Source organism: Brachyhypopomus gauderio, chromosome 1 (genome assembly GCF_052324685.1).
Source record: "Brachyhypopomus gauderio isolate BG-103 chromosome 1, BGAUD_0.2, whole genome shotgun sequence".
NCBI lineage: Eukaryota > Metazoa > Chordata > Actinopteri > Gymnotiformes > Hypopomidae > Brachyhypopomus > Brachyhypopomus gauderio.
In genome coordinates this window covers 5,168,702-5,184,595 of record NC_135211.1, presented here as the reverse complement: position 1 = coordinate 5,184,595, position 15,894 = coordinate 5,168,702, and the positions used below count along the sequence as shown (strand labels likewise).

Sequence of the window (15,894 nt, the reverse complement as noted above, 5' to 3'; positions counted from 1 at the left end):
GGAGACTGGCGGCTTCCGAAAGTGGCTGGTCATTCTGTGACGGGCAGGGTGAGCAACTAAAAAGGAAGCGATCACGCCAAGTCTCAGGGAAAAAGGATGGTTTAATTGAAAGTGCACAAACCAAAAACCCGTGCAATAGATCCAAATCAAGGATATAATGACCAGCGGTCAACTGGTACAAAGACAAGACATATATAGGCAAACACACGACCCTCAGGTGAGACGGATCACGGGCTCCGCCCACCTGAGGGACGCACACGACATAACAAAACAACAACAACAACAGCCGCTGTGGACGGAGGCGACCGGTAGGGGGCCGCCTCACCGTGACAGGAAGGACCCTAGAGCACACTGCTAGCATACAGACCCTCCCTTCATAGCACTGCTAGCATACAGACCCTCCCTACAGAGCACTGCTAGCATACAGACCCTCCCTACAGAGCACTACTAAATAAAATCCAGAGCTGTAATATAGTTCAGTCTAGATACGCTCAAACCTGATCTCTGGGTCTTTGACAGGAAGGATGTGGTATCTGGTAGAAAAAAGAGCAAGAAGACAAAAGAAAAAGCCATTCTACTACCTATGTACATGTACCTGTTTAGCAATGAAAAGCTATTTAGTTGTAGTAATTTGGATTAGAGGATCTAAAATATTATAGAGAAAAAATGTTATCACACTTGAATGTGTTTTGTGTTCTTGAGGAGAGTACCAGGAAGAGACTGTAATGTAAAGGGGGAGGGGTGATGACAGAATGCTGTGTTAAATATTCAATACACCTTCCGTATCTTTGCTGTATGACAGTGACCAAGATCACAACAATGTCCAAGTGTAGGATGGGTGAGGAGCAGCAGGACTGAGGTAACGGCCGTTATACTCAGTAACAGAGCAAAGCAGCACAGGCCTTCATTTAAGGATTCTTCTTTGATCATTTAGCAGAAACATTTAGTCTAAAGTCGCGACTTACTGGAGCTCCAAGTATCAGTTCTGTGTGAATGGTGATCTCACCATGTCTTTACAAACATCAGGAAATTTTACAATGGCAGCAATCCTCATGTTACTGGCAGGTAAACTTTTCTTTATTTTCTAATTTATGAACATGCATGTTTCTGTTTTGATATCCATTTGTGGTAAACTAATAGGGTTAGTCCATCCATCCATCCATCCATTATCCTCTATTATTAATGGGGTTAGTAAAGATTTGAATGTGCGCTATGGTTCAATCAAAGACAGGAAATGTCACATTTGTAAACCTTTGATTAGAGTGATCAAAGCTAAAATAAATATTAACATACTTGAGAAATACATAGGTAACTTGAATATATGAAATGGTACTGTGCCGGTATGGCCCCTGATTCTTCTCCTGAATAGAAATTAAGTCCCTTTGTGTGAGGAGCATTTGAATTTGGTAAGGGCCATGGTGACCTCAAACATCTATGCATGTGTATGCCATCACAACATGGCATATTGAGCTGTGGGCACATAGGTCAATGGATTCAAAGGGGTAATTTAAGAGGCTTACTTAAAGCCTTATGGATGGTGGGCCAGAGAAATAACAAATGCATCATAAAGAACAGGTCCCACCCTATGAGAAAAATCTTATTTTGGCCTGGCCCGACATCATTTTATACCTCAAATCTAATTGCAAACATGGCACATAGTGTAACAGTTTGATCATAGGAGGAGGAGGCAGGTGCGATAGGGCACAAGCCTCGCTAAGAACACTGATCTTGTGTATGGTCAACACGGAGGACATGCGACCTACATGGCATAATGAAGAGTATATCATTGAACTTTGCAAGCGAGACAGAGTCAGAAGAGCATGACTGGGTTGGTAACACAATTGTAATCATACAATAGCATACAATGCAACTAGATAGCATGGACAATAATGAGAGAGGAAACATAATATCTGGGATTCTAGACTATGAACATACAGGAGCACTAACGGGAAATATTAACCATAGGAACCGGAACAGAGAATCTAACCAACCAAACAAACCGAACACAGAGTAATATACAAACAGTACTGACTAAAAATGATACATGAACCAATAGTTTAAACTTAGCAAACATGAACCAGGAACAGCAATAAACATGAAAGAAATTGACAAGACAGGAGAAGGTAAACCGAGAAGGAAGAACCAAACCATAAACCCTAAATCATGTGAGGAAACCAAACAGGGAACTAGCGAAGTGTAGCGAAAAGCGTTCATCAACCAAGAACCATACATTGATTCAATCAATCATAAATTCATTCATAAATGCAATCATTCAATTTGATTCGTTCATTCACTCAGTCAATTCATTGAACCGCAACCACACAATCCACAAGACAGGGACTAAAAATCAAACTAAATCAACAACAGAACTACTTTATATTAAGAGATACTTTGCATTAAAGTCACAGTGATTTTGGTATCAAATGTTTACATTTTGTTTTGTGTGTGTGTGTGTGTGTGTGTGTGTGTGTGTGTGTGTGTGTGTGTGCGTGTGTGTGTGTGTGTGTGTGTGTTCCAGGAGCTCAGGCTCAGAACAGTGTAACTCTCTCCTCTCAGAGACTCTGTGCTGTTACTGGGTCTACAGTAACAATCCCCTGTAAATATAAAACCAGTGCTTCCTCCAGTGTCAGAGAGAGTCACTGGTATCAGGTCCAGAGATCTGATGGACAACAAAGAGTCCTGAGTAACAACCTATTATACTCTGTAAGCAAACGCTGGAGAGACTGTACACTGACAATAAAGAATGTGAGAGGAAGTGACTCTGGAGTTTATAACTTCAGATTTAGAATATTGTCACTTGAGTGGACTAGACTGAGGAATGAGTGGATATCTGCTTCATCTGGAGTTAATCTCACTGTCACAGGTAATAACACACACTCATCCATAAACACATTATACATTGTCAGGATACATACATCTGTGACAGTCCTTCATTATTGAACTTACATTTACATTTACAGCATTTAGCAGACACTCTTATCCAGAGCGACTTACAAAAGGGCTTTGCATCTGATCACATCCAAGGTAATAGTACGGATAGGCCAGAATTCAAGGAACCATTGAGTCAGACTACTACGAAACTACAGGAGTCAATATCATTACCTAGTGTTTTGCAAGTTAAACGTTTGTCAAGAAGCACAAATAACCATATACAGACATACAATTTAAGAACAGCAGCAAGTGCCGAGTTAGTGCTCTGTTAAGAACTCCACAAACAGGTAAGTCTTGAAGATAGCAATAGACTCTGCAGTCCGAACAGCTAATGGAAGATTGTTCCACCATCTTGGAGCCAGGACGGAGAATAGTCTGGAGCTTTGTCTTCCATGAGACTTTAAGCATGGAGTTTTGAGTTGAGCCAAGCTTGAGGTTCTGAGTGCTCGCTGTATAGATCGGCTTTTGACCATGGACATCATGTAGGGAGGGGCTAGTCCATTTTTGGCTTTGTAAGCAAGCATCAAGGTTTTATATCTGATGCGTGCCACTACTGGAAGCCAGTGAAGAGAGGGTAGCAGAGGAGTCACATGTGAGAACTTTACTGGACTTTGCCATAACAAAAATGTTGCCCTTTAAACTCTGTGGTGCCTTAATGAGGCCATTCAAGGTTTTCAATATTAATATTTTGAGGACTGGGTCTCTGATCACCCGATTTTACTGTATGCACAAATCAACCTAACAATAAACACATTTCATCATAAAATAAACAAATGTAATTTTCACACTGAAAAAAGTTTGCTAACAAATTTTAAATATTTTTATGTAGTTTTCAGAGCTGTGTTACCACAGGTGATTTTTTGATATTTACAAAATTGAAGTCTTTATCTCCTACACATCCACACTTCCTCAATTTTACAGATATTCACACACCATCTTCTTTCGCACTGTGACAGGCAGGGTGAGCGAAATAAAATGGAAGTGATCACGCACAAGAATGTGCGCAAACCAAAAACCTGTGAGTCGATCCGAATTAAGGATATAATAACCAGCAGTCAACTGGTACAAAGACAAGACATATATAGACGAACAAACGACCCTCATGTGAAACGGATTGCGGGCCCCACCCACCTGAGGGACGAACACAACACCACAACAACAAGACAACTGCCGCTGTGGACGGGGCGACCGGGAGGGGGCCCTCTGCAACGTGACACTCACACTGTAACGCGGCTGTATCTCGGTGTGAATAGAAGGCAGACACATGCTGAGTGAAGTGGAGTTTTACATTAGCACTAGCTTGGGCGACCCCCCTCTGGGAGAACCAACCTGAACTTTGTAGGTCTTATGAACAGTTTTCTCAGACTATGCATGATGCATGATCATTCTGCTTCTGGGGGTGTAGTGGGCACCCGGTTGCTACGGACAGTGATGTCTGATGTCAGTTACTAAATAACGCGTTACTCTAATCTTGCCACTTTTTTCAGTATCGAATAATATAATGAGTTACTATTTCAAGTCCAGTATCAGATTAGATACTTACCCAAATAACTGTTCGCTATTATTTTTATTTTCCTTAGTAAAATCATTGTGGGTGTGGAGTATAAAGGAGAGGAAATATGCACTGTGCAGATCCATTGCCAACATAACAAGGCTCTTTTAATTAATGCCTCATCAGCATAATCACGTAAAAGAGCTATGATCACGCAGAACGGACCCAAACAGTATACGGAACAAGAGGGCAGTTTTGTCACAGAGATCAGAAACTCCGGTTAACACCCGCCAAGTGGAACTATGACATCGGGGATAAGGAGCTTTCCGTCCATAAAAATGGCCTTGGAGGAAGGGTGGCATTGATTGGAGGGGGCCAAACATCCTTTACTGGTTTGGACCAACCACAAAAACCTGGCCTACCTTCAACAGGCTAGACGACTAAGCTCCAGACAGGCTAGGTGGTCCCTGTTCTTTGACCGGTTTGATTTCACCCTCTCCTACCAACCGGGGTCTAAGAATGTAAAACTGGACGCCCTATTTCGCCAATGGGAGCCGCAGGTGGATCAGGTGGCCCCTAGCACTGTGTTGCCTGCCGCAAAAATCATAGCTTCCATCCAGTGGGATGTGGAATCGGCGGTTAAGCGGGCTCTGGCTACGGAGCCAGATCCAGGGGGAGGACTGCCTGAGCGGCTGTATGTCCCCTCCAGTCAGCGCAAAGAGGTCATGCAGTGGGCCCACACTTCTCCGTTCACTGCTCACCCAGGGGCACAGTAAACTATTGAGTTCATCCATAGACATTTCTGGTGGCCCAGTATGGTTTGTGCTATAGGGGACTATGTGGCCGTTTGCGTGGTGTGGTCCAGTAACAAGACTTCTTGGTCCAAACCCTTAGGTCTTTTGCATCCACTCCCGGTACATACCCGTTCTTGGACCCACATGTCCATGGAATTCGTTACCGGGTTGCCCGCTTCCCGGAGTAACACCACTATCCTCGTAATCATAGTCCGGTTCTCCAGGGCAGCTAAGTTCGTGGTGTTGGCCAAACTGCCTTCAGCTCGTGAGATGGCCCAACTGTTTCTGGAGCATGTGGTGTGCGCTCATGGCTTCCCTGTCAATGTGGTCTCCGACAGGGAGCCTCAGTTTTCTAGCCATTTCTGGGCGACCTTCCTCAGGCTCCTAGGGGCCAAAGCCAGTCTCTCGTCTGGGTTTCATCCACAGTCCAATTGTCAAATGGAAAGGGTAAATCCAGACTTGGAACAAACCCTTCGCTGCCTGGCTTCCACTAACCCTGTCTCCTGGGCAGATGGTCTTGTTTGGGCAGAGTATGCCCATAACACCCTGTAGCACTCATCGCTGAAGATGTTGCCTTTTGAGTGCCTCAATGGGTTACTCCCCGCCTATGTTTGCTGAACAGGAGGAAAAGGCAGCAGTGCCTGGTGCCCGGGCCCTTGTCAACCGGCCTGGAAGAGTGCCCATAGGGCCCTATTATCTGTCTCGACTGTCCAACGTTGCAATGCCGACAGACACAGGCTCTCTGTTCCCTCGTTTCACCCTGGTCAGTGCATTTTGTTATTAACCAAGGACCTACCTGTTCGCGGGGGTACTAAGAAATTGGCCCCGTGCTATTTGGGTCCATTTGGGCTCTGTCAGGGCTGACTCCAGAGTGACTCCTGTTGCGCTCACAAATGCAATCACGAACATGCAATCAGCAGTGATGACCTGCAGCTGTCCTTCTTCCTATTTCAGGAGAATGGCTGCAGAGTCTCATTGCTGAGTTGTTTGTTGCCAACACTACGTTAATTCAGTCAGCCTCGTTACTTCCTCTAGTTACATCGTTGTACTTACCTTGCTCTGTTTTTTCCCTGTCATTTCTGAGTATGCTCGCTCCTTCGCCACTTCTGGCCATTCTCAAGTTTTCCTACACTGTTATTTCTCTATCCAGTTTAGTTTGTTATTTTGGGGTTTTTTGTTTACTCATCGTTGTGGTTAGAGAGCCAGCTATTTCCCCTGGCATCTTCTATTTAGTTTGTTTTGTTTCTCTCGCATTGAGTAGTCTGCAATCTTTTAGTTTCGCTTTCTGAGTTTCCTTCGTGCTCCTTTTTCACAAAGGTTTTGTTTTTGTGCTTTTCCTAAATTCCTTTTGGCGGAGGATTCGGTTCACTGTTTTTTTTTGTGATTGCTGTTTGGGTTTTTCTTCGGTTCAACATTTCACGCATTGTATGCGGGTTTGCATATCAATGCGTAACAATATAGACATGGTGGCTCCATTGTACTGGACTCCACCAGTGTGTATATTGAGGGCAGCTACTCCTGTAGTGTGTCTGGCAGCACTCACCGCTCTCCTGCAGTGTGTTAATTGATTTGAACCAGGAGTGTATCAAGCTTTTCAAAAGTTGGGGTGTTCTGGGATGGGGAAGAAAAATCCACAAAGCCAAAATATAATTACAATCACAACCAATTATAACTTCCAGAATTTCTACATTTTATGTGCATTTATCAAGTACCTGTCGCTGCAGAAGCAAAAGTCCAAGGGGTGGAGCTGGATCTAGATCCAACTCCTCCCACCGGCCATAGTTTCTTTTGGTCGGTCCAGGGGGTGGGCGGAGCTGCATCTAATCCAACTCCTCCTACGTGTCGCTTACGTTTTCCGAGCAGGAAATATAAATCCAATAAATTTACCCTTAAGACTTTTACCATTTAAAGATAAAAATGTTCTTTAAATGTTATTTAAATAACACAATACACTTAAATTTTTTACGTTTACAAGAAAACGTAAAAGTGGACACGAATAATGATCTGTGATTGCCAACATAATAAAGTACAGTACATTTCTTAAATATGTACTATTTCATTTTTTTACCTTTAATAAAAATTACTTTTTTCGTTAGGATGGTACACTTCAGTTGTGCAATATGGACAGTGGTATTTACTGCAACATGTAGTGCACTGCACAACTGAAAGCGTCTGTCCTTTTTTTCAAAACTGTGATATGCATCTATAGATGGATGGAAAAATATAAATAGCATTATATTAGTTGCTTTAGTTTTTTTTTTTTTTTTTTAGTTTTTCAGTGAACTGGTTAATGAGGATCATGGTCGTTACATGCACGCACTACTGAATAACAATCCTCCTCGAAGTGTCCATGCAGTACCAAACAGCACAACCATTACAAATTATAACTACATCAAACACTAATTAATTTAACAGTTTATGTCCAATATGAAGAACACAAAATACATAAGTATTTAATACATCTGTATTCTGTTTAGCTAACCGCTCGTCTTCTAACATCAGTTTTTACTGTCACTTACTTAGTTTAGACACCTAGATTAGATAAACTTAACAGTGGTTGTTCGTGCAAACAGAAACAGTCAGATTTTGTATAATCCCCAAAGGAAACTAGTTACTAGCATAAGCGAGATGAAAATTGGTCTATTATGAACTTACTTTCACATTCGTGATTGTTCACAAATGAACAGCAAGTGAGTAAATAAGAATAGTAATGTATGATGGCAACAGTGATTTGAAATGGCTGATCTGATACAGCTCCTCCTGCGTAGTGCAATTACTTCAGACCAATGAAAACACCACGGTGGGAGGAGTTGGATCTAGATCCAGCTCCACCCCCTGGACTTTTGCTTCTGCAGCGAGGGGTATCTCACATTTATTGTCATCGCTCTCCTGCAGTGTTTTGGATTTAAACTAAATCTCGAATTTCAGTATTATTCAATACTATCAGTTTCATTCTAGATATTTATATGCCACACGTGTTTCATTCTTTTTATACACAGAACTATTATTTAATCATTATTCATAATTCAATCAATGTATCTCTTCTAAGCCAGTCTGAGTGTGTGTGGCATTTCTGTCTCAGATAATTCACCTAATTCAGTTATTTCAATGTCACATCTACAATTTTTTTTCTGACTGTGACTCTCAGTGTTCCAGGTGTTCTGGGTAAAGAGTGTTGGGGTGTGACTTACACTCCTGAACATGTGTGTGCTCTGAAAGGTTCATCTGTTGATCTCTCCTGCTCTTATAAATACCCTGGAGGACACACAGTGACAAAATCATTCTGGTTCATTAAAGAGCAGCAGGTTGGTGTTGAGATTGTGGATGTGAGAGAGGAAGAGGAGTATCAGGGGAGGGTGAAGTACAGACAGAGCTCCCAGAATGACTGTAGTATGACCATCACTCACCTGAGAGAGAGTGACGCTCACACATACAGGTTCAGATTCCACACTGATAGTACTGGTGGTAAATACACTGGTGAACCTGGAGTATCTCTGTCTGTCACATGTAATTACAAAAGATTAGTTAAAACATCTTTATTTTAAGCATCTTTATTAAAATTACATGCAGATCTCAAATGTAACATTAGCTATAACATTAGCTATAATGTAGTTAGCTATAAGGATGATTTATGACTAAAACTAAAAATAATCATTTACAGATCTGAAAGTTACAGTGTCAAACAGAAGTGGTTCAAAACATCTCATCTGCAGCTCCACCTGCACTCTGTCCTACAACCCCACCTACATCTGGTACAAGAACAGACGGCATGTGTTTCACTGCACATCCGTTTCCTGCTCTTTATCTGCAGTCAGTGGTGCAGTTAGTTATAGCTGTGCTACTGAAGACCCTGAAAACCTCCTCTCTCCTCCTGTGTGTGAGTGGAGAACTTAAAACAAATTCAAAAATCATAATGATGATGCATCTAATGTCAGTTCATCATGAATCAGAAACATCACTACAATTACTACTACTACTACAACTGCTAATAATAATTATAATGTCACAATGAGAAAGTTTCTATAATTAACAGTTAATAATTTCTCTGTTTCACATTTAACAACATTAACTTTTAAAGTTATATTAATCTCCCAACCAGATCCTCCTAGAAACACCAGAGCAGTGATGGTTCCCTCTGGAGAGAGAGTGGAGGGAGATTCAGTGACTCTGACCTGCAGCAGTGATGCAAACCCTCCTGTTCTCACCTACTCCTGGTTTAAGCATAGAGCAGCTGCAGACACACTGCTGGGAACAGGCCAGAATTACAGCATCACCACCATCAGCTCCCAGCACAGTGGACTCTACTACTGCACTGCTCACAACCAGCTAGGACAGCACAACTCCACCACCGTCCTACTGGATGTGTTATGTATGTGCAGTTTGCATTGTGCGACCCTCCTGTGTGTTGAATGTAATAAGTTAAATGACATGTTGAATCTCTTGTTCAGACCCTCCCAGAGTCCCGTCTGTTACTGACCATGTGTCTGGTGACTCAGTGACATTGTTGTGCTACACTGACTCCAACCCCATCAGCAATTACTCCTGGTACAAGAAAACAGGAAGTGATGTAATGTTGTTTGGAAATGGGACCAATATAACTTTAGCTACAGGAACAAGTGGACGTTTCTACTGTGTAGTGAAGAATACGTTTGGATCATCTAATTCGACAGAATGGCCATTTGCATTAGGTACAGTCAAATCAAATAAAATCATATTTTGTCACACACAGTAACACATGGTCTGGGTTGGATTCACTGCCCTGTTGCCCACATGGAGATTAAAGAATGTAATATAATTTTCCAGTGTCCGTTTGATATCCTACATCATGACATCTTTGACTTTCCTCATGTCTGTGTAACATGCTCTCTTCTCCTCCCTGATGCAGGTAGTCCAGCTAATGCATACACAGCTTCTGGAGTCTCTGTGGGTTTGTTTCTGACTCTCACTGCTGTGTGTCTGTGGATGAGGTAAGAAGCTGAAGACACATTTACATTACACACCCTGATAATTCTGCCTGTAGGCTGCTTACTGCCCCATACAGAGAGTCTTCACTCTCATCATTACAGTATGAGGTCTAACAACAGCATCTACAGGGTTAAAATCACTTTCTACAGACTGTAGAATCTGTAGAGGAGTTACATTAACACAGGCAACGTGTAAGTGTGTGTGTGTGTGTCTGTGTGTGAAGCTGGTGATGTTATTACTGTGATTCTCCAGAAGGAGGCAACCTGTAGCTGTCAGCAGCAGATGTGAGGAGACCAGCTCAAATGTGAGTTTAAATAAGTTTAAATGATTTTCAACACAGCAGTGTCTCCAGCCCAATTCAAAATCACTGCAGTTGTTTTACTGTCCTACCACAGATATACTGTACTTCTATAAAGCCATACAGACAATACTGGAACTCTGGCGCTGGCCAATATGACGCACTAGGGCGTCGCCCCCTTAATATTGTTCCGATATTAAAATGAGTTCATTATAAACAGCGATAGTGAGGACATTATTCACTGTCACACTGATTTAGTCACTGACTGTCAAAAAATTTAGTCGTACTGAATGAATGAATGAATGAATGAATGAATGAATGAATGAATGAATGAATGTTCAATTTTATATAGCGCTTTACAATTGTTAACACAGGTACAAGTCTCAGACAACCAATCACACACACACCGGCGAGAAGCGGCAGCCAATTGCGCACAGCGCACTCTCTACCGGGATCCACAGCCCCCTGGGGGACTGAATGGGGTGCAGGAAGGAGAGAGAGAGGACAGACCCTAGTGACAGAGCACCATCCACCACTGGGCATACAAGCACACACACATTCATGCACACACATTCAGACAACTGCTGTGTGTCTAATAGCCATGTTTGAATTTATTAAAAGAGTAAACACATAATTGTATTTAATTGCTTACATTGTGCACACTTCCTGTGTGCAGGGCGCCGGTCTAATGAGATGCATAAACTTTTGCCAAGCAGGTGATCTGACCCTGCAGTTTAATTGATTCTTGTTGGACACACCCACTCTTGTTGGTAGTGTCAGTCAGCTGCGGTTCATTAAAGCTAGGTTTATACTTTCGCGAGTGACCGTAGCGCGCGACTCCGCCCACCTCTCGCGAACATCCAACGTAACTCGGTTCACGTTGAATATCAGCAGGCTGGAGCAGCAGATCTTACGAAATGAGAGAAAATTCAGTTTTATCTTTACAAAAAAATCCTTTCACAAAGCATTCACTTGAAGAACGCTAGGGCAAAATTCATGTTCAAATAAATAAAGGGCAATTAGACTGTTTTATTTGTTTTTAATTTGTTTACGCCCCCCTCAGTTTTTTTTGCACCAGCCGTCACTGCTGCACTCCCCCTCAGTTCACTTTGTTAATGCCTCGAGGATATCAGCATCTGTCAAAACTGCAGCTGAATAAAGATCAAACACAGATTTCTATATGTGTGTGCGCACGCTTGTGTGTGTATGTTCTAACTACACAGATGGGTAAATGCGGAGGACAAATTTCAGTTAGGGTGAAAATCACAACTGACAAAATTTACATTTACATGTTGGCCACCGTAAACAATGTTTGCTAGTGTGTACTTGTAACGTGGTGGCTTACCAGAGGTGAACTGGGTGAGCTACCTCTGGATTTGGAGTAGATAGGACCCAATCGCTGAGTGGTCTTTTAACTGGGAGCGAGAACAAAAAGGGGCAAAGGGGAACAGCCGGGAGAGAGTAGAGGATAACAGAAAAAGGGCAAAAAACAAAGGACGCCAGGGGAAAGATTGGCTCCCTCATTCGGTGAGGAAAAAGCAGAACTTCCAGACAAACGAGTAGCCAAAAGCAAACAAAGAAGGAGGAGAACAAACTTATTTTAGTTTCAAAAATATCCGAGATCAGAGATACTTGAGAAAAGAGAAAAAAGAGGCCTGAGCATAAGTCCCACTACCTCTACCCAAAGACACCAACCAAGCTATAGGTCAGAACAAACAATTCAGCATCCAGTATCTTGGTGTGAGCTGATTATAAGGGCTATCAAGAAGGAATAGCTCATGAGGCTTGATTAGCCCTCAGGTGGCTGGTGGCGGTATGGTGCTGGGGCCAACCCACACAGTACTGACTTGTACTGGCTTGAACAGAGGATGTTTGGAATGTTATTATATATAATAAAGCTGCACCAGTATTACTCTTAAAGAAAATGTGTTTATATCTTTTTTTATGTTGAATTATTGATCATGTCGTGCACTGTAGTGAACACTCCAGTGACATCTGGTGGGGACAGGCCCCTTCGGCCCCTAATGTAGAGATGCCCCTGCTGCAATGGTCTCCCAAGTCTTCACGTAATATTTTAACAGGCTGTGTAGAATGTCTAATTGTTTATGGTGACAGCAGTGGCGTGCACAGACATTTTGGGGGGCAAGTGCTCAGGGGGGGGGAAGGGCACTTTTTAGGGCACGTGGAACACTTCATTATAAAAACAATTACACAGACATGTTGAATGAAATTTGACTTTTATTTGTAACATTCTCAAACGTGAGTTTTCAATGGAAAAACATCACACCACCAACTGATAAAATCCATATCCAATATTAACTATATGCAGTCATTGTTAAGTCTTTCAGTTAACTTCTGTTTACCCTCCACTGTCTGCAGGCCTTGTTGCATATATTTTGCAATTAGTAAATCAATATAGGCCTACAATTAAGACAGTAAAAAGACCAAAAAGTACGAGAAGGAGTTATAGACTATTAAGTGTTATCATTACATGAACACATTATCTATCATTGATTTGGGCTAGAGCGACTAGTTTATCAGGTGACCAGTCGGCTACAAATACTTAGTAGTTTGGTGCTGTATGAGACATTTTACTGCACAAGAAAATGATTTCACGTTGGGCTTAGAGGGCAAACGGTACTATTTTACTTGATGTGTGTGTTACCTGGCTGGTGGGGCACGGGAGAAGAAGTCTATCTGTGAGCGTGTGTGCTGTGCTGAAGACGCTTCCTTCACCTCGCTGAACTGAACTGCTGCTGCAGCGCATCTGGTGTTAAAGGAAGAGAGAGGTCGGGTGTGTGCGAGGTGGTGGCTCATTTCAGGGCATTGTTTTTAATCACTCAGGTTTTCAAAAGATAATTTCAAACCGACCTCAGTAAAATGTTAATAATAATTTTTTTTTTTACCGAAGTTTCAAAAGGGCACTTTCATTGATAAAGGGCAGAGTTGGTGGTGCTTTAGCACCACCTGATGTCTATGTCTGCACGCCTATGGGTGACAGCGTTACCTTCTGAGAAATACTATTGTTGCGCTTTGATCCTCTTCCACCTTAGCGCAGCATGTTCGTTGATGCAAAAGAAAACATCACCAGTCTTGTCTTTAACATTTTATTAAAAGCAAGTTAAAATACAGAGCGCTCTGGAGAGAATACACAAAAGCCTAAATACTCTACTCTGTAGCTTTGTGTCCAGGTCTCTGAAACAGACACTTTTCCACCTGTACTTTATAGTATGATCTGGGTATATGCCCCCACCTTTGCTACTCTGCGATGGAATCTCCCTGTGTCTGCAAAATTGTCTGCCTATCTCTCTAAATAGACTACCTGTCAGCCAGGTGAACTTGATCTGACCTTTTAACTGTGTTCCACTTTGCTCTCTGCCACCGTCTCACAGATGCTGACGACCTGCTTTCAACTTAAAACATATTCTGTGAACTTGTACAGGTGTTAACACATTCTGTGGAACATCCTGTTTTTCTCTCTTGCAGAGAGCACACTAATATGCTGCTTAGCCTCTGGTATGCCCCCCCAAAATTATGAATATGGTTTTGTAGCTTAATGCACCTTATGCAGCATTCATATCTAGCTTTAATATCAAGTTTACTGGTAAGCAAAATATAGTGTTGCTAATGTAGGCTAAGCAAAAACCCATTATCTCAACACTATGTTCCTGTAATGTTTGTCCATGTCTGACTCTCTCTTCCTCTCTCTATCTCTCTCAGCATGATTCTTCAGCTGTATATGATGAAGTCTCAGCTGTGGCCATAACTTCTGACCCCACACAGACAGCATCCTCAGATGATCAGGACAATGTTCACTACTCCAGCGTTCATTTCACATGCTCCTCCACTCAGGATGTCCTTCTCTACTCGACTGTCCAACTGCCAAAGACTCTTATTCAAGTGGAGGAACTAGAGTATGTCACAGTGAACATCAAATCAAGACAAAAAAAACATTAACATTTTGTTCTTAACTTTTTCAAACTTTGCTGTCTTACCTTTTAGGTGTATTTATTCTCAAAATTTTAGTTTAATTTTTATTACTTTAATCTTTACATTTCTTCTATTTATATCTTATTTTAAAGTAATACAAAAGTATTTTATTATATAAATACTATATAGATTTATGTTTCTTTTTTTTTCTAATTTCATCGTGTTCTGTTGTTGAAAGCACATTGGTGGTATCGCTGTAATTTCTTTCTCTCTTACTACCACGCCCTTCACCCCTATACAGTCTGTACTGGACTGCTTTCCCCAGAATTCTCTGGGGCAATCCCAGTCACCAAAAATCTGAAAGGACATGTTCCTAATTAGACGAGTAGGTCCCTGCATATGAGCTCCTGTTTTCGTTTGGCTTCTTGTAAGTCTGAGACTGTTACATTTAGTTCACTTGGGTTACTTACCTTGTGCCTGTTTGTATGATTTATACCTCTTTGCTTTACAATCTCTACATCATGCAGATTCACCAAAAACCTTCAAATAACCAAGGCATTTTTTATAAGTCTCATAGATATTTTTACCTTATGATTTAATAAAAATTGATGATTCTGTAAAATTGTACATTTCCCCAGGGTCTTTAATATAGGGACTCATTTACTGGTGCGTTTTGATTGTCTGTCTCCATGGGTACCACAACGGTGACACCAGTGAGCTAATTGTCTGCATGGTGACTTCATGAATACCTTGTCATGCATTTTGTAAAGAGTGGTGTGGTTACCTTATGAATCTGGTCCATAGTCTCAAATTCACCAGTATCTTTCTGTTTTGTATTTAGGATTTTTTAAATTTGAACTCAAGTGTGTTGATTGCTACAAAACAGACCTAGAATGTGAGATCTTAACTCTCTGAGTTCCAGGATCTGCATCTATAGCTCTGTCCTTCCTAATGTGTTCTCTTCCTTACTTAAAACACATATTTTTACCTTGGCCTTTTAAAACCTGTATATTTATCTTACATGGTGTATTTGTATGTATTTTAAATGTTTTATGCTATGTAATATTCTACGTGTTTTTTTTTATATGAGTTGGGCATATATTGTACTTTTTAGCCTCTGTACAGCACTTTGGTTGACTCAGTCATATAAAATGTGCTTTATAAATAAACTTACTTACTTACTTACTTACAATCAGGGTTTGGGTTTGTGAATGTCTAGGACATCTGACTAAGCTGATTTAGTTACTTCAGCTACCAGAGACCTCTAATAAGATATAGATACCAGCAGTGTGAAAATGATATAATGAACTCTTGTCCCAGTGACTGCAAAGTCTAAAATAAACAATTTAAAGTCACTATAGATGTAATGGCAGGATGTGCTCACTAGGTGGCAGCAGTGTGTCTGCTGAAGTTCACAGTAGCATAATGAACACTCTGCACCTCCGCGGTATCAAAAGTATGCCACAAGGAGGACGACTGAGATG

At 41.5% G+C, this 15,894-nt stretch overlaps 1 protein-coding gene across 1 annotated transcript; it reads left to right on the top strand.

Moving 5' to 3' along the window:
• The first annotated feature begins 8,961 nt into the window (after window positions 1-8,961).
• On the top strand, window positions 8,962-14,470 carry LOC143525564 (B-cell receptor CD22-like). The gene is made up of 6 exons (XM_077019695.1): window positions 8,962-9,094; window positions 9,317-9,586; window positions 9,666-9,905; window positions 10,103-10,184; window positions 10,435-10,486; window positions 14,201-14,470. Exons 2-6 carry the CDS (start codon window positions 9,343-9,345, stop codon window positions 14,435-14,437), a joined length of 855 nt encoding a protein of 284 aa, XP_076875810.1. The 5' UTR covers window positions 8,962-9,094; window positions 9,317-9,342; the 3' UTR covers window positions 14,438-14,470.
• Window positions 14,471-15,894: the final 1,424 nt, after the last annotated feature.

What these genes read in the sequence shown, in the direction of transcription:
- LOC143525564 (XM_077019695.1), top strand. Translation starts at nt 9,343, where the DNA reads ATGGTTCCCTCTGGAGAGAGAGTGGAGGGAGATTCAGTGACTCTGACC. An exon ending in CGTCCTACTGGATGTGTTAT is followed by an intron (nt 9,587 to 9,665) that starts GTATGTGCAGTT and finishes TCTCTTGTTCAG; the next exon opens with ACCCTCCCAGAGTCCCGTCT. An exon ending in AGAATGGCCATTTGCATTAG is followed by an intron (nt 9,906 to 10,102) that starts GTACAGTCAAAT and finishes TCCCTGATGCAG; the next exon opens with GTAGTCCAGCTAATGCATAC.